General features: G+C 44.6%; 1 protein-coding gene across 1 annotated transcript; it reads right to left on the bottom strand.

The window, feature by feature from the left end:
* Positions 1 to 738: 738 nt before the first annotated feature.
* LOC110524625 (KICSTOR complex protein SZT2) lies at positions 739 to 22,319 on the bottom strand. Its single transcript, XM_036978455.1, has 5 exons — positions 21,420 to 22,319; positions 19,415 to 19,489; positions 5,961 to 6,071; positions 1,867 to 1,917; positions 739 to 1,723 (listed from the first exon to the last, which is right to left on the bottom strand). Exons 1-5 carry the CDS (start codon positions 21,465 to 21,467, stop codon positions 1,496 to 1,498), a joined length of 513 nt encoding a protein of 170 aa, XP_036834350.1. The 5' UTR covers positions 21,468 to 22,319; the 3' UTR covers positions 739 to 1,495.
* Between the last annotated feature and the right edge of the window lie 2,517 nt (positions 22,320 to 24,836).

Genomic DNA, 24,836 nt, shown 5'->3' with positions numbered 1-24,836 from the left:
GCCTTTATGGTAGAGTGGCTAGACGGAAGCCACTTCTCAGTAAAAGGCACTTGGAGCTTGCCAAAAGGATTCTCTGAAAAATATTCTCTGATCTGATGAAACCAAGATTGAACTCTTTGGCCTGAATGCCAAGAGTCACATCTGGAGGAAACCTGCCACCATTGCTACGGTGAAGCATGGTGGTGGCAGCATCATGCTGTGGGGATGTTTTTCAGCGGCAAGGACTGGGAGACTAGTCAGAATCGAGGCAAAGATGAACGGAGCAAAGTACAGATTCTTGATCAAAAGCGCTCTGGAGCAGGTAAGGACCTCAGACTGGGGCGAAGGTTCACCTTCCAACAGGAAAACGACCCTAAGCACACAGCCAAGACAGTGGCTAGAGCCCGATCGAACATATCTGGAGAGATCTGAAAATAGCTGTGCAGCAACGCTCCCCATCCAACCTGACAGACCTTGAGAGGATCTGCAGAGAATGGGAGGAACTCCCCAAATACAGGTGTGCCAAGCTTATAGCGTCATACCCAAGAAGACTCGGTGCTGTAATCGCGACCAGTACTCACTCCTCAAAGTAATGAGTAAAGGGTCTGAATACTTACGTAAATGTGATATTTCAGTTTGACATTTTTTAATAAATTAGCAAACATTTCTACAAACTTGTTTTTGCTTTGTCATTATGGGGTATTGTGTGTAGATTGAATAGGGAAAAAAACAATTTAAAACATTTTAGAATAAGGTTGTAACATATGAAAATGGGGAAAAAGTCAAGGGGTCTGAATACTTTCCGAAGGCACTGTATAATGCCAGGAGCCACTTGTGGATTTGACAGCTCTAACGCCGTTTCACCTCCGACACCACCAAAACAAGAGCTATGTGGATGTCAGCTAAAGGGGATCTGATTTAATAGAGCCCTTCATGTGCTTTAAAGCTAGTTCGTTGCTACATCAATTTTTGGACATCTAAATGAATGATGTATTCCCATTGATTCTTAAAGAATATAACTTAGTTCAACTGCGGTACCTTATCAGAACAAATATAATCTTAATCTTATTTTACTCCAATGCTTGTAAACAATGTAAATGTAAACAAACACTGTACACCCTCAAAACAAGTTAAACTATAATTTTGATACCAATTTTTCCAGGCACATCCCTCATCTTTTTACCAAAACACAGGCCGGGTGACACAGGCCGGTAAGGTCGTATCTTTAAAGGGATGGTGCAAGATTTTTGCAATGTCAGATGTCATTTCTATGTCTCTGCGTGCAGTTTGAAGGAAGTTGAAGGTAGTTTTTGTGAGCCTAACTAGCGTTAGCGCAACTGGAAGTCTACAGGTACAGCTTTATTGCCAAAATCTTGCACTATCCCTTTAACAATAGTGTATCTTTTCTCCCAGTGGTAAATTGCACAGGAAGTCTTGACATGTGAACTCTTTGATTCGCTGATTTAGCACTTTTCAACAATAACATCCTTTTTTGTGTCCCACATGCCAAGATGGCTTATAAATGAAGCCATCTGTCTGGAACTACACCTCCCAGCAGCCTGTTTCTCTGTGGCCCACCTGGCCCTGATTGGCCCTCCAGGCCTACAGCAGGCCTGTCCACAAGTTGTAGCAGGCTGTGTTGATCAGACTCCAGGTGATGGTGCATGGACACCAGCTGGGGCGAGGGGCTGTTCCTAGGCTGCAGTTGGGATGGCAATGGCTCCCTAAATGCAACCTTGAGGCTCTGGAGGGAGGGGGAGGAGGGGGCAAAATAAAGTTCAATTGAAAACAATGTAATCTCACCTTATAGCTTATAAGGAATTCATATAGTGTAGCTATAGAATGCTATAAAGAGCATAACAAGGGGAAGACATCACAATGACTCACCGTTTTTCCTGCCTGAACAAAGCAGTCAGTGAATTTCTGGTTCAGGACAGCCTGAAAGAAAGAAGGGAACGGCAGAACTGTTCATTTCAAGCTATAATGACTTACAATTCCCCCCCCTATTCCCCACAGTATATTTCGATCCCCCCCATTCCCCACAGTATAACTTTGAACAAAAATAGGTGACTGACTACAGTTAATGGGATCTTGTGTTTGAACTATTTATAGTCTTTTGCTCTCTGGGACAAAAAAAGGAATAGTGTGTGACTGATGTTTGCTAGGGAGGGAAGGGCAGGTTGAGTTTACGTCACCATGTACAGTACTAGGGTAGAACATCTTCAGAAGAGAAGTAGTGAGGGGGATGTTCTTTTGATCTCAAGTCTCCCAATTACCAAACTAAGTAGTGACTAACCTCTTGACACCGACAATTATTCCCCATAAGACTCCCATAATCTCCCTTGAGAGCCGCATTTCACATTTTTATACAACGCTTAAACCCTTCCTCCAAACTGCAGAGGTCTCTCAATTTTAGATTTTTTAATATACACATTTTTTCCTTCTTCACATTCAAATTGTTCTTGCTTTCCCCTGTCACAAATAAAAGTTAGAAGCCTGAGAGAAACTTTAGAAAAGTTCAAGGGTACTTGCGGCATTTCCTGATGGCGGATTAGTCCATAAGAACTTAACAAGATCACCTCCAAAATTCATTGAAATCAAATAGGGGATGTAGGGATGGAATTCATTATAGGATATTACACAGAAGGCTACAGTATATTTCTTGAATAGATATCGTATATAAACAGTGGAGTCCAATGACAGAGCTATAGGAACTTTGATACAGGCACCCATGCTAATAACAACGTCTGCAGCTCAAGGAGCTGGTTTTGATGTTGTTGCATGCAGTGTCAAGATACAGTTTGACTTGAAGCGGATGCAATCACAATGAATGTGAAGGAGAAAACGGGATAATTAATTTGCTTAGCGGGGTGCTTTCCCCTGTTTCTCTACATTATATTCTGCTGGAGGTACAGCAGCGGGTGGTGCTCTGCTGTATTCCTATGTATGCAAGTGTGTACATACTCCATATGGAGAGGACAGCTCTAGTTTAGTGAACAAAGCACCTCTTAATTTACTGGAATGGTAGTGTTCAGTAGGGAGAAAGGTTTTGCTACCTTTTCCATTGCAGATTTTGTTACGTGTGCTCTACTGAACATGACCTTGATTTAGTGGTGGTTGAGCTCTGAAAGCCACACTCTGGAACCCATTTTGACGAGCAATTTTAATTGTAGTGTAATTGTGGACAAAGTGCTGTAGGGAGTTGTAGTTTTTACACTGAACAAAAATATAAAGGCAACATGTAACGTGTTGGCCCCATGTTTCATGAACTGAAAGAAAATATACCAGAAGTTTTCCATATGCACAAAAAGCTTCTCTCTCTCAAATTTTGTGTACAAATTTGTTTACATCCCTGTTAGTGAGCATTTCTCCTTTGCCAAGTTAATCTATCCACCTGACAGGCGTGGCATATCAAGAAGCTGATTAAACAGCATGATCATTACACAGGTACACCTTGTGCTGGGGACAATAAAAGACCACTCTAAAATGTGCAGTTTTGTCACACAACACAATACCACAGATTTCTCAAGGTTTGAGGGAGCATGCAATTGGCATACTGACTGCAGGAATGTCCAATAGAACTGTTGCCAGATAATTAAATGTTCGTTTCTCTACTATAAGCCGCCTCCAATGTTTTAGAGAAATTGGCACTACGTCCAACAGACATCACAACTGCAGACCACGTGTATGGTGTTGTGTGATTTGCTGATCAGCGGTTTTCTGATGTCAATGTTGTGAACAGAGTGCCTGGGCATGGGTGGGCATGGGTATGTATAAGCTACGGACAACAAACAATTGCATTTTATTGATTTCGATTTGAATGCACAGAGATACTGTGACGAGATCCTGAGGCCCATTGTCGTGCCATTCATCCGCCGCCGTCACATCATGTTGCAGCATGATAATGCATGGAAGCTGAACATTTCCCAGTTCTCCATAGCCTGCATACTCACCAGACATGTCCCCCCCCCCCCCCCATTGAGCATGTTTGGGATGCTCTGGATCAACGTGTATGACATCGTGTTCCAGTTCCCGCCAATATCCAGCAACTTCGCACAGCCATTGAAGAGGAGTGGGACAACATTCCACAGGCCACAATCAACAGCTTGATCAACTCTATGCGTTTTCTGATCCATGCCCCTAACTTTTGTTAAGGTATCTGTGACCAACATGACTGTATTCCCAGTTGGGAAATCCATAGATTAGGCCTAATGAATTTATTTAAATTGACAGATTTCCTTATGTGAACTCAGTAAAATATTTGAAATTGTAGCATGTTGCATTTATATTTTTGTTCAATATATATGTTTTTGTAGTGTTTATATCTGTGTACAGTGCCTTGCGAAAGTATTCGGCCCCCTTGAACTTTGCGACCTTTTGCCACATTTCAGGCTTCAAACATAAAGATATAAAACTGTATTTTTTTTGTGAAGAATCAACAACAAGTGGGACACAATCATGAAGTGGAACGACATTTATTGGATATTTCAAACTTTTTTAACAAATCAAAAACTGAAAAATTGGGCGTGCAAAATTATTCAGCCCCTTTACTTTCAGTGCAGCAAACTCTCTCCAGAAGTTCAGTGAGGATCTCTGAATGATCCAATGTTGACCTAAATGACTAATGATAAATACAATCCACCTGTGTGTAATCAAGTCTCCGTATAAATGCACCTGCACTGTGATAGTCTCAGAGGTCCGTTAAAAGCGCAGAGAGCATCATGAAGAACAAGGAACACACCAGGCAGGTCCGAGATACTGTTGTGAAGAAGTTTAAAGCCGGATTTGGATACAAAAAGATTTCCCAAGCTTTAAACATCCCAAGGAGCACTGTGCAAGCGATAATATTGAAATGGAAGGAGTATCAGACCACTGCAAATCTACCAAGACGTGGCCGTCCCTCTAAACTTTCAGCTCATACAAGGAGAAGACTGATCAGAGATGCAGCCAAGAGGCCCATGATCACTCTGGATGAACTGCAGAGATCTACAGCTGAGGTGGGAGACTCTGTCCATAGGACAACAATCAGTTGTATATTGCACAAATCTGGCCTTTATGGAAGAGTGGCAAGAAGAAAGCCATTTCTTAAAGATATCCATAAAAAGTGTTGTTTAAAGTTTACCACAAGCCACCTGGGAGACACACCAAACATGTGGAAGAAGGTGCTCTGGTCAGATGAAACCAAAATTGAACCTTTTGGCAACAATGCAAAACGTTATGTTTGGCGTAAAAGCAACACAGCTGAACACACCATCCCCACTGTCAAACATGGTGGTGGCAGCATCATGGTTTGGGCCTGCTTTTCTTCAGCAGGGACAGGGAAGATGGTTAAAATTGATGGGAAGATGGATGGAGCCAAATACAGGACCATTCTGGAAGAAAACCTGATGGAGTCTGCAAAAGACCTGAGACTGGGACGGAGATTTGTCTTCCAACAAGACAATGATCCAAAACATAAAGCAACATCTACAATGGAATGGTTCAAAAATAAACATATCCAGGTGTTAGAATGGCCAAGTCAAAGTCCAGATCTGAATCCAATCGAGAATCTGTGGAAAGAACTGAAAACTGCTGTTCACAAATGCTCTCCATCCAACCTCACTGAGCTCGAGCTGTTTTGCAAGGAGGAATGGGAAAAAATTTCAGTCTCTCGATGTGCAAAACTGATAGAGACATACCCCAAGCGACTTACAGCTGTAATCGCAGCAAAAGGTGGCGCTACAAAGTATTAACTTAAGGGGGCTGAATAATTTTGCACGCCCAATTTTTCAGTTTTTGATTTGTTAAAAAAGTTTGAAATATCCAATAAATGTCGTTCCACTTCATGATTGTGTCCCACTTGTTGTTGATTCTTCACAAAAAAATACAGTTTTATATCTTTATGTTTGAAGCCTGAAATGTGGCAAAAGGTCGCAAAGTTCAAGGGGGCCGAATACTTTCGCAAGGCACTGTATATGTTATATTAGTGGTTTTGTTCTTACCAGATACTGAATGCCACTCTGGTCAAAGTGTCGGCAGCTCTGAGGGAAGCGAGTCAGCGACACTTTGATCAGACTTTGGTACCAGCTGGGACTCATGGTCAAGAAACAATCCTGTGGGAACAAAGATAGAGGACACAAAGCCTTGAAAGAAAGATGGAGGCCTGGGTCACACAGTGCTAAATGCTCTCACAGTGTTGTCATGACGTTGCCCTCTTTGAGTACAGCGAGCACCCTCCCCCGCTCTCTGCTTCTACAACCAGACTGCTGTGGGCAGAGTGAGGTCGTAAATTCCTAAGGAAGACCCTGCCTCATGGTAGAGAGAGTAGTTTTTCATGGAGACAAAGGAAATCCTTCCACCTCACAGAACTTGAGGTACGAACAAATGTCATGTTCCAGAGAAAGTGTAAAAGATCGGTGAAGAATCCAGCTACGAACGTTGTGCGTTTGTCACAACTTGGGGAAGCTCAAGAGAGACGGTGTGGCCACATTACCATAACACTGTTTATATAATAGCCTCGGATATGAGGTTTACATCTAATTGTTGTATAAGATGAATGAGTGAGGATGATACTGTTTGTAGAATGGTGTAATATGGTTGTGGGCTGTTTAATGAAGAAAAATATCTGAAAGGTTATATTGGGAAATTATAACTTTGTAATCTGAATACTTTCCTTGTTGCCCCAACTTCCTAGTTAATTATAGTTACATGATTTTTCAGTTTAATCGAGTAACTAATTACAGATAATTATTTACAGAGAGTCTTCAGTTTAATGATAGTAAAGACACGACAGTGTTATTGTGCAACGTTTTGACCCTATAGGAACAGAGGAGAGGAAGCCTTGACACTTGGGCCGCACATTGCTGAAAACACCCAAAGTTTGATTGTGCAAAGTTTCGAACCAAAGATCTTAACTTAGAGACAAACAAATGCTTTACCCTGACCAGTTACCACCCAAATTCAAACCAGCACCAGCTACATAAATCCTACTATTGGAGGAACAATGAGCCTACACACTGAGAAAAGGATACATCAGGAATTAAGTTAAAGATCTTTCAAAGACTTCTTCTAGATATTCCCTTGCAAATTAAAAAATGGCCAAATAGTACACGCCAATTACTCAATTGGCTTTGAATCTAACATTGCTTGGCTGACAATCAGTGATTCCCTGGCATACATCTATGAATAGCAGAAAATTAGTAGAGAAGAGGAACGGAAGGGAAGACAAGGCAGCGGGTGAGCTGTAGGGAAATTTCCACCAGCGACCTCTGCAATGCTGCAGAGCCTACTCAGTTCTCACAGTCCATACTTCACTACATTCTTAATCTGTGTTCAGATCACTGACTGTGAAGTTTCCATTCCACTTCTTCTTTAACATGGACATATAAATAGGATGTTTGGGTTTTTAATTAGGACTTTTCTGTTGATAAATGCCGAGATCCCTGTGGGAAAGACAGAGCTAGTTTGAAGAGCACAGCGTTGATTAAGATGCATAACTATCTCTTTGAAGAGGGCAGGTCTCTACTGTAGCTATACCACCACACTAAAATAAAGAGCACATCTTTGATTAAAGAATAATAAGGCATATAACTATCTTAGAAAAAGGGTAGCTCTCTACTATAAACCATTGTCTTGTCCCAAATGGCACCCTTTTTCCTATATATATATGTAGCCTAATGTTTCTGATCTTTGCTTCTAAGCACTCTTGCTTTGAAATTCATCTCAATAGTCATTCTCAATAGTAACTCCCGTCCTTTACTTGTTCTTGAAATTCAAAACATTGGAAGACCACTGAGAAATGTTGTGAAGCAAAGCAGCGTTTAGCTACAGCTGTTTCCCATATGGTACCCTATTCTTTATATAGTGTACTACTTTTGACCACAGCCCTATGGGCACTGTTAAAAAGTAGTGCACTATATAGGAAATAGGGCGTCATTTTGGGAAGTATCCATGCTAACATCCTCCTCAGAATAAAGACCTTCATGAAGCTTCAACCTCATGGTAGATTAGATCATGTTTTATTTAATAATGAAAGAGACATCATTTAAATAAATAGTCACTAGCCAAGGGTATCATCAGACACATTGCACATTCCATTTGTAGTTCAATTTGGTTTGAAATTGATTTGATGCTGTGGATTTTCTAGATTTGCTTATCACATGTAGGCAGAGTAGACCTCTGGGAGCGGAGAGTTATCCCCTTGGTGTGAACAGCATGTAGACTTCTGACGTGCCCAGAGGGGTTAGGGGTATGGAACTAACTCACAGGCCGCATCCCAAATGGTACCCTATTCCCTACATAGACTCTGATAAAAAGTAGTGCACTATGGGCCATGGTCAAAAGTAGAGCACTGTATAGGGAATACAGCGTGGCAGAGTAGGTTGCACCGCAGAATAGGTTGCACCACAGAATAGGTAGCACAGCAGAGTAGGTAGCACAGCGCGGCAGAGTAGGTAGCACAGCAGAGTAGGTAGCACAGCGCGGCAGAGTAGGTAGCACAGCGCGGCAGAGTAGGTAGCACAGCAGAGTAGGTAGCACAGCGCGGCAGAGTAGGTAGCACAGCAGAGTAGGTAGCACAGCAGAGTAGGTAGCACAGCGTGGCAGAGTAGGTAGCACAGCGCGGCAGAGTAGGTAGCACAGCAGAGTAGGTAGCACAGCGCGGCAGAGTAGGTAGCACAGCGCGGCAGAGTAGGTAGCACAGCAGAATAGGTAGCACAGCAGAGTAGGTAGCACAGCAGAGTAGGTAGCACAACAGAGTAGGTAGCACAGCGCGGCAGAGTAGGTAGCACAGCGCGGCAGAGTAGGTAGCACAGCAGAGTAGGTAGCACAGCGCGGCAGAGTAGGTAGCACAGCAGAGTAGGTAGCACAGCGAGGCAGAGTAGGTAGCACAGCGAGGCAGAGTAGGTAGCACAGCAGAGTAGGTAGCACAGCAGAGTAGGTAGCACAGCAGAGTAGGTAGCACAGCAGAGTAGGTAGCACAGTAGAATAGGTAGCACAGCAGAATAGGTAGCACAGCAGAATAGGTAGCACAGCGGGGCAGAGTAGGTAGCACAGCGCGGCAGAGTAGGTAACACAGCAGAATAGGTAGCACAGCAGAGTAGGTAGCACAGCGCGGCAGAGTAGGTAGCACAGTGCGGCAGAGTAGGTAGCACAGTGCGGCAGAGTAGGTAGCAGGTAGCTAGCTAGTAGGTAGCTATCGCCTTTCAGAAGATGATTTCAAGCTAGAAATGGAGTGGATGACGCAACAGTTTGTTATGGATGAAACCTTTGGGAATCATCAAAATAAAGCATCTACATTCAGTCTTCAGCAGGACTGATGCAAATCCTGCAGCTCTGTGGGGACTCGCAACACAACAGAGATATGACAGAGGATCAAGAAAAACCCAATGGAACCACACGCAACACATATCTATGTAACACATACTGCACATAGCCAAATCCTAATACACATCATCACAATTCAGATATACTGTATGCATAGACATGTTTCCCAGCTGTGCTGGGGGATACGACGGCACCACTATCCTTATGTTGATGTCAGGATAACGCCTGTGTGGTTATTATAGGGAGGATACGGCTCTATTCCCTACCTGCCGCACCATAAGGGATGAGCTGAGTGCACAGTGGGAAGGCTGTTAGACCTGGAGGAGCTGTCAGTCACAGAGTGAGCAGCCCAGGAGCCCACAACCACGGGCTCAGGGGAAGGTATGAGGGCTTTTAGAGAGAGCTTGTGATTATCATGATTCCTTTCTCCATGGATAACGAGCTGCGTTTCTCTCCTCTCCAACGCCAACAACATGCAAGCACACCTCTGATTATCACCGTCGTCCAAGGATGCTTTGTTTCTCTCCTCTCCAACACACACAGATGCAAGCCTCTGTGATTATGAGGCTCTCGGTCTCCTCGAGTAGGCAGGAGTGAGCAGGCCTGGCCCACCCTCCTCCTCTACTGACTAGAGGGCATTAACCTTGAATACCATCTCCACGAGAAGCCACCCGCCCACCAGACATTTGGAAAATCACAGATGCATAGTTGCTCCAACCATCGTGTAATTGGAGCAGGGTACTTTAAACTGAGTATAATGAAGAATAATTGAAATGATTGGAGCTCTCAAGAAGGGCCATAGGGATCTTTATTTTACAAAACCAACAAGTGGAGGCTATATGGGTAGCATCAGTAACTAACTATTGAATTGAAGTGGCCAGAGTTCAGGTGGGCCTCCACTCTTCAGGAAACAAAGGAGAGGATGGGGGCTCAACAACGACAACAATCATGAGAAAGGCTTACCAAGAAAAACTCCCAAAAGACTAATTCCAGGTAAAAGGGAGTTGGAGATTGATCTATTTTACTTTGTTGAGTGCTCCAACTCCTTTCTACCTGGAATTAGTTATTTTGAACTTTTTCTTGATAAACCCTTCTCATGATTCTCTGGATTGAAGCGTTGTTTAATTATTGTAGAAGGGATTATCTGTTCTCAGTGACTTACTGCTGTTACCGAAATGAAATGTATCCATCTAACAAGCACAACTTTAATGGGTAGTCATTTAAAAGGATACAAGACTAACAGGAAACTCTAGTCAAGGCTACAGCACTGACAAAATACATGCTTATCTACCTGCAGAGGTACTTATCCAAATCCAATCAGGACTGGAACACAATAACCTAATATGGACATGGCATGATACTGGAAATTAGCCTATTGCATCTAATACGTGTACACCTGACTGGAACCATCCAATCTCTCTGAATGGAGGCACAATCCAATCAACGGCCGGATGTGTTTTAATAATAGGTGTAGTAGGCTCAATAATTATGCTGTATGTGTACAGTAGAGTGTGCTGATTGGCTTTTGAGATTCTTCCTCAACAGAGAGATGAGCGAACAGAGCAGCATGCTATAGAGGTGCCTGCTGCCAAATCAACACAGCAGCAGGATAATAGGGGCCATTCAAACAGGACCTGAGAAAGACATGTTTCGTCATAATAGTCCAACTCTAATGAACTTCAATGGGAAGTGCATTTGAAAAATAGAGAGTCTGTTGCAGGTTAAAGAACTGGAACGATAGAGGGAAGAGAAAGAGAGAACAAGAGAGATCTTAGCGGTGGTCTTCAGGCGTGCCGGTGTACTGTCTGACCTTCCGATGGTTTGTTGGTTTTTTATGTTAAAGCTTCGCAACAAGGTTGCTACTAATCCATGCGATCCATAACGGGTCCCAAACAAACACAACCACGACCTAGAGCGATTACACCGATGATTGAGTTAAATACTTTATAAACTACACACGCTGAAAACAAACAAAACTTCTGCAGCACAGCACACACAATCAAACTGTCGCGCCACCCAAGAGCCCCTCCCCAAAGAGCTGAACGAGCGCTCTTTATTTCCTCTTTCCTTACTGCTCATGCGCTCTTAAAGTGGCAGCGCACGGTGAAGGCTCCGTGCAGATGTGGTCTGAAGTGGTGAGGTGAGATGGTCTGTGGTGGTGAGGTGGTCTGAAGTAGTGAGGTGGTCTGTAGTAGTGAGGTGATGTGGTCTGTGGTGGTGAGGTGGTCTGTAGTAGTGAGGTGAGATGCTGTGGTCTGTAGTAGTTAGGTGATGTGGTCTGAAGTAGTGAGGTGGTCTGTAGTAGTGAGGTGAGATGGACTGTAGTAGTGAGGTGGGGTGTAGTAGTGAGGTGAGATGGTGTGGTCTGAAGTAGTGAGGTGAGTTGGTGTGGTCTGAAGTAGTGAGGTGGTCTGTAGTAGTGAGGTGAGGTGGTGTGGTCTGAAGTAGTGAGATGAGGTGGTGTGGTCTGTAGTAGTGTGGTGAGGTGGTGTGGTCTGTAGTAGTGAGGTGAGATGGTGTGGTCTGTAGTAGTGAGGTGAGGTGATCTGAAGTAGTGAGGTGAGGTGATCTGAAGTAGTGAGGTGAGATGGTGTTGTCTGAAGTAGTGAGGTGAGATGGTCTGTACTAGTGAGGTGAGGTGGTGTGGTCTGAAGTGGTGAGGTGAGGTGATCTGAAGTAGTGAGGTGATGTGGTCTGTAGTAGTGAGGTGAGGTGGTGTGGTCTGTAGTAGTGAGGTGAGGTGGAGTGGTATGTATTAGTGAGGTGAGATGGTCTGTAGTAGTGAGGTGATGTGGTCTGTAGTAGTGAGGTGATGTGGTCTGAAGTAGTGAGGTGGTCTGTAGTAGTGAGGTGAGATGGACTGTAGTGGTGAGGTGGTCTGTAGTAGTGAGGTGAGGTGGTGTGGTCCTGAAGTAGTGAGATCAGTTGGTGTGGTGAGATGGTGCTGTCTGTAGTAGTGAGGTGATGAGACCTGAAGAAGTGAGATGGTCTGTAGTGGTGAGGTTGTCTGTAGTAGTGAGGTGAGATGGTATGGTCTGAAGTAGTGAGGTGAGGTTGTCTGTTTTAGTGAGGTGAGATGGTGTGGTCTGAAGTAGTGAGGGGAGGTGGGGTGGTGTGGTCTGAAGTAGTGAGATGAGTTGGTGTGGTCTGTAGTAGTGAGGTGGTGTGGTCTGTAGTAGTGAGGTGAGGTGGTCTGTAGTAGTGAGGTGAGGTGGTCTGTAGTAGTGAGGTGAGGTGGTCTGCAGTAGTGAGGTGAGATGGTGTGGTCGGTAATAGTGAGGTGAGATGGTGTGGTCTGAAGTAGTGAGGTGAGGTGGTCTGTAGTAGTGAGGTGAGGTGAGATGGTGTGGTCTGTAGTAGTGAGGTGAGGTGGTGTGGTCTGTAGTAGTGAGGTGAGATGGTGTGGTCTGAAGTAGTGAGGTGAGATGGTCTGTAGTAATGAGGTGAGTTGAGATGGTGTGGTCTGGAGTAGTGAGGTGGTGTGGTCTCTGGTAGTGAGGTGCGGTGGTCTGTAGTAGTGAGGTGAGATGGTGTGGTCTGAAGTAGTGAGGTGAGGTGGGGTGGCATGTAGTAGTGAGGTGATCTGAAGTAGTGAGGTGAGGTGATCTGAAGAAGTGAGGTGGTGTGGCCTGAAGTAGTGAGGTGAGGTAAGGTGGTGTGGTCTGAAGTAGTGAGGTGAGGTAAGGTGGTGTGGTCTGAAGTAGTGAGATGAGTTGGTGTGGTCTCTAGTAGTGAGGTGGTGTGGCCTGTAGTAGTGAGATTGTGTTGTCTGTAGTAGTGAGGTGGTCTGTAGTAGTGAGGCGAGGTGGTCTGTAGTAGTGAGGTGATGTGGTGTGGTCTGTAGTAGTGAGGTGAGTTGGTGTGGTATGTCGTGGTGAGGTGAGTTGGTGTGGTCTCTGGTAGTGAGGTGAGTTGGTCTGTAGTAGTGAGGTGAGATGGTGTGGTCTGAAGTAGTGAGGTGAGGTGGTCTGTAGTAGTGAGGTGAGGTGGGGTGGCATGTAGTAGTGAGTGGAGGTGATCTGAAGTAGTGAGGTGAGGTGGTGTGATCTGAAGTAGTGAGGTGAGGTGGTGTGATCTGAAGTAGTGAGGTGAGGTAAGGTGGTGTGGTCTGAAGTAGTGAGATGCAGTGGTCTGTAGTCGTGAGGTGGTCTGTAGTAGTGAGGTGAGATGGTGTGGTCTGTAGTAGTGAGGTGAGGTGGTCTGTAGTAGTGAGGTGAGATGGTGTGGTCTGTAGTAGTGAGGTGGTCTGTAGTAGTGAGGTGAGGTGGTCTGAAGTAGTGAGGTGAGGTGGTCTGTATTAGTGAGGTGAGGTGGTGTGGTCTGTAGTAGTGAGGTGATGTGGTGTGGTCTGTAGTAGTGAGATGATGTGGTGTGGTCTGAAGTAGTGAGGTGAGTTGGTGTGGTATGTAGTGGTGAGGTGAGTTGGTGTGATATGTAGTGGTGAATTGAGTTGGTGTGGTATGTAGTGGTGAGGTGAGGTGGTGTGGTCTGAAGTAGTGCGGTGAGTTGGTGTGGTATGTAGTGGTGAGGTGAGGTGGTGTGGTCTGAAGTAGTGAGGTGAGTTGGTGTGGTATGTAGTGGTGAGGTGAGGTGGTGTGGTATGCAGTGGTGAGGTGAGGTGGTCTGAAGTAGTGAGGTGAGTTGGTGTGGTCTGAAGTAGTGAGGTGAGTTGAATTCTCAGAAGGCAGCCCAACCTCCGTCCTCTTTTCACGCAAATGACGGGGATTTGGGCCTGTTCCCTGGAAAGCAGTATGCTCTTCACGTTGGGCTCGTCGGACTCATTAAAGAAAAAAAAAAGCTTCTGCCAGTTTGTGGTGAGTAATCGCTGTTCTGACATCCAGAAGTTATTTTCGGTCATAAGAGACGGTAGCAGCAACAGGACTGGTGAACCACCCGCAGGTGGAAGTCATAGCTGAATGAGTGCACATGCATCAGGCCAATCACCTTATCACACTCCTCGGTGAAGAGCATGGAGAGCTGGAGGAGAGAGGGCGACACAGTGTAGACACTCACTACAGATTTCTGTAAGGGCTGTGGGAATGGGACACACGGACACACACGGACACACCTCACCCAGAGGAAGAGGATCCCATGACCTACCATTCACACAATCATCTGAATTAATATTAAGCCAGTATTGGCAGTATTATATGCACAATTCAATGTTTGTGAAGTTAGGCCTAGCTCCTCTCCCTCTCTCTGCATTTCTATCCATCTAGTGTCTAATAGTAATAGCAGACCCATTAAATTCGTCTACATCGGTAGGAAAACCCCCCTGCTGTTTCAGCCGTTCTCAGAGTCCATTGTCTGTCTGTTTGTATCCACCCAATCTGTGGCAGCATCCACTTAAAGTGCTTCTACTCCTCTACTACCACCCCTCCTTTGTGAGAGGCTTTTGTAAGCAACTGTGATATCAATCAACTTCATAATTGTATCTTATTTAATTAAATCCAACATCAAAGCAGAGGCTTACAAAAGCATTAATGGCAAAATGCTAATGATTGAGGTGAAAGACTGGAGCATGCTGTGATTACAACACAATACGAGGAACTGCGGTTCGGAGAGGGGTGTTTGGAGGGGGATGGAGGGTAAATGCTATTACTGCTGCTGCTTTCATCTTGACCATTTGCCTGGAACAAATGCAAATAGGTCTTATCAAATCAAAGAGTCAGCGAAAAAAAATCATATAACAGTGTTCATTTAATGCCAGTACTAGTCAAGAGGCATTCATTACACATCAAGAAAAAGTTATTTTCCTTTCCTTTTAAAGTCAACTTAACGAGTTGAACCTTTCACCACCTCCCTGAAGAAGTGAACGTTTCGTACCAGACTTAGCCATTTTAGTTTGTGCTAGGGCAGACACCTTCAATAAAATAAAAGCACAGAACACAGAGTACATTTCTCCAGTGGTATAGACTGTAGAAGAGATTGAAGGCTAGAACATTGCAGTAGTGTAATGTCAGAAGTCGGAACAGGCTGGTACAAAGTGGTTTAATGGTTCTGTTGGTCAGTGTTCCCCAGTGGAGATTGAGAGATCTGGAGCCTAATTAACTGAAACCTCTGACTCCTGAGCCCAAAAGACCGCTGAAGCGATTAAGGGTACCAACTGCCCTTTAGCAGTGAAGCCACAGAGATACACTATTAGTAATACTATATAATGATGTTACTATTTAATCCAACACATTTATTAGGGTCTTGTTAACTGCTGGGTCAACTGTGAATTAATTGCTCAGGCATTTACCAACTGCCATTCTGAACTAAAAACTATTTTGGTTATACCTTTCAAACTTACTTGAACGTACTAATATTCATGCTAAACTTTTCAAACTGTTCACAGGTGCTAGTAAAGAGGAATTTAAACGTATAGAACTTTGTTAAAAAGTTAAATATCGGTACAAAGATTTTCTGAAGTTTGAACTCATAAATGTACTAAAGAAATCACAGACAGATGCTTGAATAAGACAGGGTAAGTCAGAAGTTTGCTCATTCCAGATTTGAGCGGCAAAGAAAAACACAGGGAAAGACAGTAACAGTAAGTATTCTGCAAAAAGAGCAGCATTTAGGCTAGTTTATTCACCAGCTGCATGAAACAGACTGATACAGGAAGAGATGGGAGGGAGGGTCACTGACCCACAGACAGACAGCAAATCAAAGCTCAGCATCATTCTGGCCAGTTTGGCCCAGCAGCAAGATGAAAATGTAGACTGAGACAGAGGACTGAGATGAACCCAAAAGTCACAGCAGAATAGAACATGTAGGGAAGTATGACATTGGAGCCCAGAGCTCCACCAGGCTGCACTGAAGATGGCTTCCTCTGTCTGATTGAATCTATCACCATTCCTCAGAATGAAAGAAAGAAAGAAAGAGAGAGAAAGAGAGAGATAGAGAGAAAGATAAAGTAGATAGAGGGATCAGGGGATATTGCAGCATGCAGAGAGGGGAGAGACACCCCGCCCCTAAGGGTTCTGTGACATACTGCAGAGTCAGAGACTGGTGTGGCATCAGGGAATGGCTTGAGACGGAAAGGCTTTGAGGTGAGGAGGGAACCCTGATGGAGAGGGGACATGAGATGGGACGAGACAGACAGATACTCACAGAAACATACACAGAGGTATGCACAGACACACACAGAAGGAAAGGAAATGGACAAACAAAGAACATGAGACAGGCAAAAGACAATTGTCAGAATAGAGCTCCCCAGCTTGTAAAAAACGGAAATGATTTACCTCTGGTTCGTTGGTGAGCCCTATGGGGAAATGGATGGGGAAATAATGGGGTTTTGGGATAAACACATAAAATAAGTTCTGAGGTTAACACAGGCTTAAGAGATCTTATATGTTTTGTATAAGACCGTTTTATCCCCCCAAAAACATGAGTTTCCCCATAGGCCAAAGAGCCATGGCGGAGTTAGTGCCTATAAAAATACGCTCTATTACACATGCAAAGTCACGTACAAACTCATTGTGTTGCTACACTTTTATTTATGTTTTATTTCACCAGGTAGGCTAGTTGAGAACAAGTTCTCATTTACAACTGCGACACACTCACATTAATACGATTAGAACTATCTAGAAAAGAGAGGTGACAAACTAGTGTGTGTGTGAGCACCAAGCGTGACCAGGTCAGACAGGCCACGAAGACAACAGTCAACACTGAGGGGAACTGAGGCTGACAGAGTCCAATTATAAATAAACACACACACACACACACACACACACTAGCTCCACTCACTCATCTACTCCAGAGCTTAACAGACATGTCTACCACCCTGCTGTGCATCGAGATGGACTCTGCAACCGCCATGGCTCTTCTCAAACTCTAATCACTGTGATTAAAGAGAACGCTCTCTCGCTCTGTCTGCTCAGACTAACATACGTCACTTTGAGACAGTTACCAACACGTTGAGGGGAAACGCTGAGCATCAGTGACACCTTGTTCTCTGCCTGCCTGTCTGTATCCTATTAAATAACAGTCATCTCACAACCTGAAAACTGATCTGTCACAAGGAGGAGAGATGAGAAAGAAAGAGGAAAATGAGAGTGAGAAAGGGAGTGGGATGAAGAAAGAAAGAAAAAGAGAGAGGGAGCGAGAAAGACCGAGCTAGTCAGAGCCAGAGCCAGAGCGAGGCTACATTGTGAACAGCTCTCTAACAACACAGGGTCAGCCTGTACACTGTATGCAGTGCTGAGCACAGCCATTAGTCTAGTACATAAGAGTTCAGACCAGACGTACCGCTGCAAGCTCCATCTCGCCATCTCCCTGGTCCACACCACAGTCCATTAGCTCTGTTCAAAGAGTAGGCAGACTGCTGCAGTAGCTAATAACTCACCCCACACACTACACTCTGCCTAATAGTTTACATGGCAAAGCAATTACCAGCATGAAATATATGGGTTAGGAGTACAATAATGTTTTTGAAAAATTTGAATACCATATACAGTATGGCAGGCAATCCTTATGAAAAACTGTAATAAAAGAAGAGAAAAGGATGTTTTGCAAAGTCAGTCCATGGATTTCTTTCATATAATAAGACAGTTTGCTTGAGAAGGAAATGGAGGAAAGGTGGTTTCAAATCTCTCTTGGCAATCTAGTTGTATGTCATTTCGACAGAAATGTTCCAACTGAAAGAGTCAGACACTAAAATTAGTGTTTAGTATTACACCAATCACTCATTATTTAGCTTCTGGCTTCTAGCACACACATTTACAAACAAACAAATGGCACCAATAACAAAAAAATACTTCAGATGGCTTTATAGTTGTAGTTGGCCAGATGCTGATGAGAGTTAGGCATCTGTTGGGGCTTACCCTCCCTCCCAGCTGAGATACAACATCTGGAGACGCTCAGCAAACACACAGCAGTCGTTTACACATCTTTACACTGAATTACACCTCATTTAGAGCTAAACCTGGACACACTCCAACTTTATAGACACAGAGAGAGAGAGAGAGAGAGAGAGAGAGAGACGGAGAGACAGAGACACAGAGAGACAGAGAGAGAGAGAGAGAGAGAGAGAGAGAGAGAGAGAGGCAGAGAGAGAGAGAGAGACGGAGAGACAGAGAGACAGAGAGAGACAGAGAGAGAGACAGAGAGAGACAGAGAGAGAGACAGACAGAGAGAGAGACAGACAGACAGACAGACAGACAGACAGACAGACAGACAGACAGACAGACAGACAGACAGGAGACAGACAGACAGAGACAGAGACAGAGACAGAGACAGACAGAGAGAGAGACAGACAGAGACAGACAGAGACAGACAGAGACAGACAGAGACAGACAGAGACAGACAGACAGAGACAGACAGACAGACAGAGACAGACAGAGACAGACAGAGACAGACAGAGACAGACACAGACAGACAGAGAGAGCGAGAGAGACCTACAGACAGAGAGAGAGAGAGGGAGAGGGAGAGGGAGAGAGACAGAGACAGACATACAGACAGAAAGAGAGAGAGACATAGAGAGAGAGACAGACAGGGAAAGAGAGAGAGAGAGACATACAGACAGAGAAAGAGACAGAGACAGAGACAGAGACAGACAGGGAAAGAGAGAGACAGAGACAGAGAAAGAGAGAGACAGAGACAGAGACAGAGAAAGAGAGAGAGAGAGACAGAGAAAGAGAAACAGAGAAAGAGAGAGAGAGAGACAGAGAAAGAGAGAGACAGAGAAAGAGAGAGAGAGAGAGACAGAGAAAGAGAGAGAGAGAGACAGAGAGAGAGAGAGAGAGAGACAGAGAAAGAGAGAGAGAGACAGACAGAGCAAGAGAGAGACAGAGAGAGACAGACAGAGCAAGAGAGAGAGAGAGAGAGAGAGAGAGAGAGACAGAGACAACTGTGAGTCCCCGGAGATAGCGATAAAGAGAGGGAGGATGGATGGATGGAGAGAGTGGAAGGGAGGGAGGAAGAGTGATTCAAGTGAATCACACCATAGCCAGGGAGGTATAAAGTCACCATGATGATACAGAAAGATGTGTGGAACCAAGCTGATTACAAGATCTTATCTGTCTCTCTCTTTAATCATCCTTCTTTTCTCAGCCCCATACATACCTTAGAGGAGGCTATGGCCTGGTTTATTGGGCCCGGCTCTGTGGTCTAACTTACAGCACCAGAGATAGAGATGCCATAATGTTACCTGAGAGTTGACGATCTGTCCCATGGGGATGTGTGAACACTCCAGAGCATACTGCTTCACACATAAGTAACAACCCTGAGCAAGAGAGAGACAGAGAGAAGGAGAGAAGAAGGAGAGAGATGATGTACTGGATAGAATATCATACACTGTGCTACTATACTACTCAGGGCTCAACAGATATCATTACTCATGAATTATAATGTGGTGGGTGTGTGGTTACAATGACAAACTGTTCTAAACACATCTCCTACACTGTGAGAATGATGCATAAAATACTCAGTAGGAAAGACCCATTTCAACTACACTCTTCTGTCTTTAAGGCCTTGAGTCAAATTGCACATAATGATGGCACATAATCTCAACCTGAGGCCCATGTTAAGCTAATGGAGTAGGAGGGGTGAATGTTTAATATGGAGTAAGAGACACACACATAGACAGAGAGAGAGCACGAAAGAGAGCGCGAGAGAGAGCGTGAGAGAGAGAGTGCGAGAGAGCTAGAGAGAGAGTGCACGAGAGAGCGCGAGAGAGAGCGCGAGAGAGAGCGCGAGAGAGAGAGCGCGTGAGAGAGCACGAGAGAGAGCACGAGAGAGAGTGCGTGAGAGAGCGTGCGTGAGAGAGCGTGCGTGAGAGACCGCGAGAGAGAGAGTGCGTGAGAGAGCCCGAGAAAGAGAGCGCGTGAGAGAGCACGAGAGAGAGTGCTAGAGAGAGTGCGTGAGAGAGAGAGTGCTAGAGAGCTAGAGAGAGTGCGCGAGAAAGAGAGAGCATGAGAGAGAGCTAGAGAGAGAGTGCGCGAGAAAGAGAGAGCATGAGAGAGAGATAGAGAGAGAGTGCTAGAGAGCTAGAGAGAGAGAGTGCTAGAGAGCTAGAGAGAAAGAGTGCGAGAGAAAGAGAGAGAGAGAGTGCGAGAGAGAGTGCGTGAGAGCGCGAGAGAGCGTGAGAGAGTGAGAGAGAGAGCGCTAGAGAGAATGCGAGAGAGCGAGCGAGAGAGTGAGAGAGCTAGAGAGAGCGAGAGAGAGCTAGAGAGAGCTAGAGAGAGCGAGAGAGAGACTTGACATTGTCTTTCTTTAATTAAACATTCTCATTTCATTAAACCCCCACCCTTAAAATAAAACACCAAAATATATCCTGTACTGCAAACATGTACCATACTCACCTTTTCATCTACCACACAATACAAAAACACACCACACATCATATATAACCAAAAAACTCACCACTTCTACAACCGTATTTCCAAAACATCTTCCCCAGCTATACAGAAACATCTCCACACTTTTTATCATTTTATAGAACTTAAATTCCACCCTAAGGCGCACAGAGACCATCCCATTAAATATTAGTAAAGGGTCTGTTATCCCCCCACCTTTGACCCTGTTCCTCCTTGTTAGCCAAATAGCCAACATTGCCTGAGCAAACACAAAATTCAACAAAACTCATTAGCCTTCTACTTATTTGAATACCTGTACCCCATTATATACACCCCAACAGTAAAAAAAACAACAACCCCAACCTCTCACACAGACATTACAACAGAGACATTAATGGCATTAACCTGGCACACACAGAAAACACATTAATCACAGAAAGGACACCCCTGCCTGACTCCCGGTTCAACCAGTGCCAACTAGCTGTTAGTGGCCAGGGCTCCATGTAGAACCCTCCACGGGAGGTCCCTTGACCCCTTTGGTACTGGGGGTTTGTAGAGCCACCTCCATCTAAAACCCACCATACCCTCCGCCCCACATATCCCCTGCGACTGATGTGCCTACACTCCTGTTAGGCTCCTAACGTTCCTCACTTTAACACAGAGGTTGTAGAGGGCTTTACCTCCCACCCCCCTCAAACCCCCTCAACCCCCCCCCCCCCCCCCCCCCCCCAGGCTCAGAGTGTTAAAATCGAACAAGACCTCCAGACCCCCTTTGCCAGTCTCCAGTCTCTGCCGTCACCTGCAGTGGCGGAAACATTGGTGGCCCCTCCCCTTTGGCAGCTCAAAAACCCCTCTTACCGGCTCAGACAGTGCCTCCTGGACCTCCTCCAGGAATCTCTCCAGCATCCTAAGATAAGTTATTCCTGTTTGTTGTGGCAGGACTTCTGGGGGTTTCCACTCTTCCTCTCCCAGCAGTTGGCTTCCATCAGCCGACTGAACCGATCTCAAAGGGATGGCTGGGTTGTGGAAGATCGGCGCCTCCCACACCCACAGCCCAGGCTCCACACCCCCTTCTTGTGAGGGCCCTAAGCAGCTGCCATGCCCTCAGCACTGCAAAGCAAAAATCAGAGAGACCTGTTGTACTCAGCCTCTCCAGCCTCGTGAGGAATAGCTGCCAGTCCAACCCTAATCCGCCAGCTCTCCTCTGCAGGGTGCATGCTGGTTCCCTACAGCCGACATCAGTATGGTACAGCAGTCTTTGCACCGCGTTTAGTCAGAAAGAAGCCACCCTGCTCTCCAGTTCCACCAGGCCCTGTCCTCATTCGTGGACGGTCATGGACAACACTGCCACCCTCAGCCAGTGATGGCCCGACCAGAAAAAGTCCACCAGCTTGCGTTGCAGGTCTGCGAGCCAGTCCTGACACCACTGCCTGTGACAGCCCCTCCCAGTTCTTCCTGACCCAACCCTCTCCGAGCCCATGTACACCCCCAAGATTTAAAGACCTTCACAACCCCACTGCAAACCCCCTGGAAGCAGAGGAGCCCTATCCCCCCATGCCCCACATGACAGAGCTTTGCTCTTGCCCCAGTTTACCTTAGCTGATGAAGCTCCCTCGTACACCTTCAGACTAGTCTCTAGCGCCTGCATATCCTGCTCATCACAGAAAAGTCATCTGCATACGCTGACACTGCTATGCCTGTGTCATGACGCTGGCCTGGGGGTAGGTTTATGACAGTCATAAATACCTCTTCCCCCCTTTTTCCTATCTCTACCCTACTGATGTGACATTAGAAAACCCCTTGGTTAACATAGAGATTCTGGGAACATCAGAAGGTGGGAGGAAATTAACTATATTCTGGTAATCCGACCAATTGAACATATGCAGTGGTACTTAATGAATATGATGTCATTTCGGTTGTCATCTGAGACATTTTCATCAATGATAAGATGACAAACTCTACAGTGGAAAGTCTACACATCAGAGTTATCGGATTCACATGGAGTTGTTGTTCAATTTAAATGTTTGAATATGAAATTATTCATGATGGGATGAAATGTGATTTTGGCTTCTAAAATCTGATTTTGGCTTCTAAAATGTGAGAATTGGGTTTTCATGAGTGAATTAGGCCCGACTCAGTGGCCCGCCCACATGAAGAGACATAGGTTGTAAACTATGAAACACACCCCTTTTCTCCCTCCACTATATAAGCCCTTGACGAAAATGTAACCTCCTGTTCCAAGTACGTGAGGTCTGCAGCCTCTGAGTTAAAAGGACTAACCTGTCAACTACAGAACTAGGCCAACCTCAGCGTGAGCTTTGGTTGTGAATGGTATGAACTTTGAACTCTTATTCACAACAGAAGTGATACCTCCTAGCCGTTGAGTTAGCAACAGTAGCTGCAAATGTGGTCTAGGAAAGAACAGACAGAGTATCCCTTCTATCACACAACGACGTTACTACAAAATATCCAATTGACCACCAGAGACATTCTTCAAAGGACAAAGGACTCGGTTTGGCAACACGGCCTTCCATCTACCACCAACCTACCGAAGCACAGCTCAGAGTAAATATTTATTGCATTTTCCTTTTCCAAATGGGTGGTAATTTAGAATACATAAGATACTGTATCTACGATTGCACAGCTTCACCCTTTGTTCCTCAGTCTTCCTGCTCTTTCACTCAAACCCATATCTGTTCCGACCGCTAGGGACGTTTTCCTTTATGACGTAATTTGTAATCAAGGTATGATTCATTCTTTGTATATGTAATTCTGTGTGATTAGTTAGGTATTTAGTAAATAAATAATTAAATCTAATGTATTGCTGAATCAACTTCTTAGCCAGGGTTTGTGAAGATAACCGAGACTGAATTAAGGTGACGATTAATATTGACTGCTATTGATGTAAAATATTACTAGGTCTTTAAGAGTTTATTCGGAGGATTACAGCTCTATAAATATTATTTTGTGGTGCCCCGACTCTCTAGTTAATTACATTTATATGATTGGCTCAATCAGGTAATGTTAATTACGGAGAAAGGATTTTATAGAATAGCATGTCATATCACTCAATCACGACACCTGTCACCACACCAGACACGACACCTGTCACCATACCCTTGCCTGTCCAGCACACTCCAGTCTTCTGCGGAGCAGGCCCCAAAAAAGATCAATGGCTAGTGTATATAACTGCCCCAATAGAGGGCATCCTTGTCGAATGCCGCGTCTCACACAGACTAGCATACTGATCTTCACAAAGGTCAAAAACTTTTCCCCAAACCCAAAAATCACATTAAACAGATACTCATGGTCCACAACAGCCTTCTCTTGATCTAAAGAGACCAGTCCAAAGTTCACATTAGAACCTCTCGACAATTCCAACATGTTCCTGATTAAGAACAAGTTGTCCGTGATTGAGCGTTCCGGTACACAATAAGTTTGGTCCTTATGTACTATCTAGAGGTCGACCGATTATGATTTTTCAACGCCAATACCGATACCGATTATTGGAGGATCAAAAAAGGCCGATACCGATTAATCGGCCGATTTTTATTTATTTATTTGTAATTATGACAATTACAACAATACTGAATGAACACTTATTTTAACTTAATATAATACATAAATAAAATCAATTTAGCCTCAAATAAATAATGAAACATGTTCAATTTGGTTTAAATAATTCAAAAACAAAGTGTTGGAGAAGAAAGTAAAAGTGCAATATGTGCCATGTAAGAAAGCTAACGTTTAAGTTCCTTGCTCTGAACATGAGAACATATGAAAGTTGGTGGTTCCTTTTAACATGAGTCTTCAATATTACCAGGTAAGAAGTTTTAGGTTGTTGTTATTATAGGAATTATAGGACTATTTCTCTCTATACCATTTGTATTTCATATACCTTTGACTATTGGATGTTCTTATAGGCACTTTAGTATTGCAGTGTAACAGTATAGCTTCCGTCCCTCTCCTCGCCCCTACCTGGGCTCGAACCAGGAACACATAGACAACAGCCACCCTCGAGACATCGTTACCCATGCAGCGAAAGGGGAATAACTACTCCAAGTCCAGTTTGAAACGCTATTAGCGCGCACACCCTGCTAACTAGCTAGCTATTTAAATCAAATCAAAATGATTTAGATAGCCCTTCGTACGTCAGCTGATATCTCAAAGTGCTGTACAGAAACCCAGCCTAAAACCCCAAACAGCAAGCAATGCAGGTGTAGAAGCACGGTGGCTAGGAAAAACTCCCCAGAAAGGCCAAAACCTAGGAAGAAA

This window comes from Oncorhynchus mykiss, chromosome 5, assembly GCF_013265735.2.
Source record: "Oncorhynchus mykiss isolate Arlee chromosome 5, USDA_OmykA_1.1, whole genome shotgun sequence".
Classification (NCBI taxonomy): Eukaryota; Metazoa; Chordata; class Actinopteri; order Salmoniformes; family Salmonidae; genus Oncorhynchus; species Oncorhynchus mykiss.
Note: the sequence above shows the minus strand (reverse complement) of the source record. Positions and strands in the feature narration are given on the sequence as shown.

Bases quoted from the DNA above. Each gene is read 5' to 3' on its own strand.
- LOC110524625 (XM_036978455.1), bottom strand. From the start codon at position 21,467: ATGCTGGAGAGATTCCTGGAGGAGGTCCAGGAGGCACTGTCTGAGCCG. The intron at 1,918-5,960 runs GTAAGAACAAAA...TCTTTCTTTCAG, and splicing joins AGAGTGGCATTCAGTATCTG to GCTGTCCTGAACCAGAAATT. The intron at 1,724-1,866 runs GTGAGTCATTGT...CCCTCCCTCCAG, and splicing joins TTGTTCAGGCAGGAAAAACG to AGCCTCAAGGTTGCATTTAG.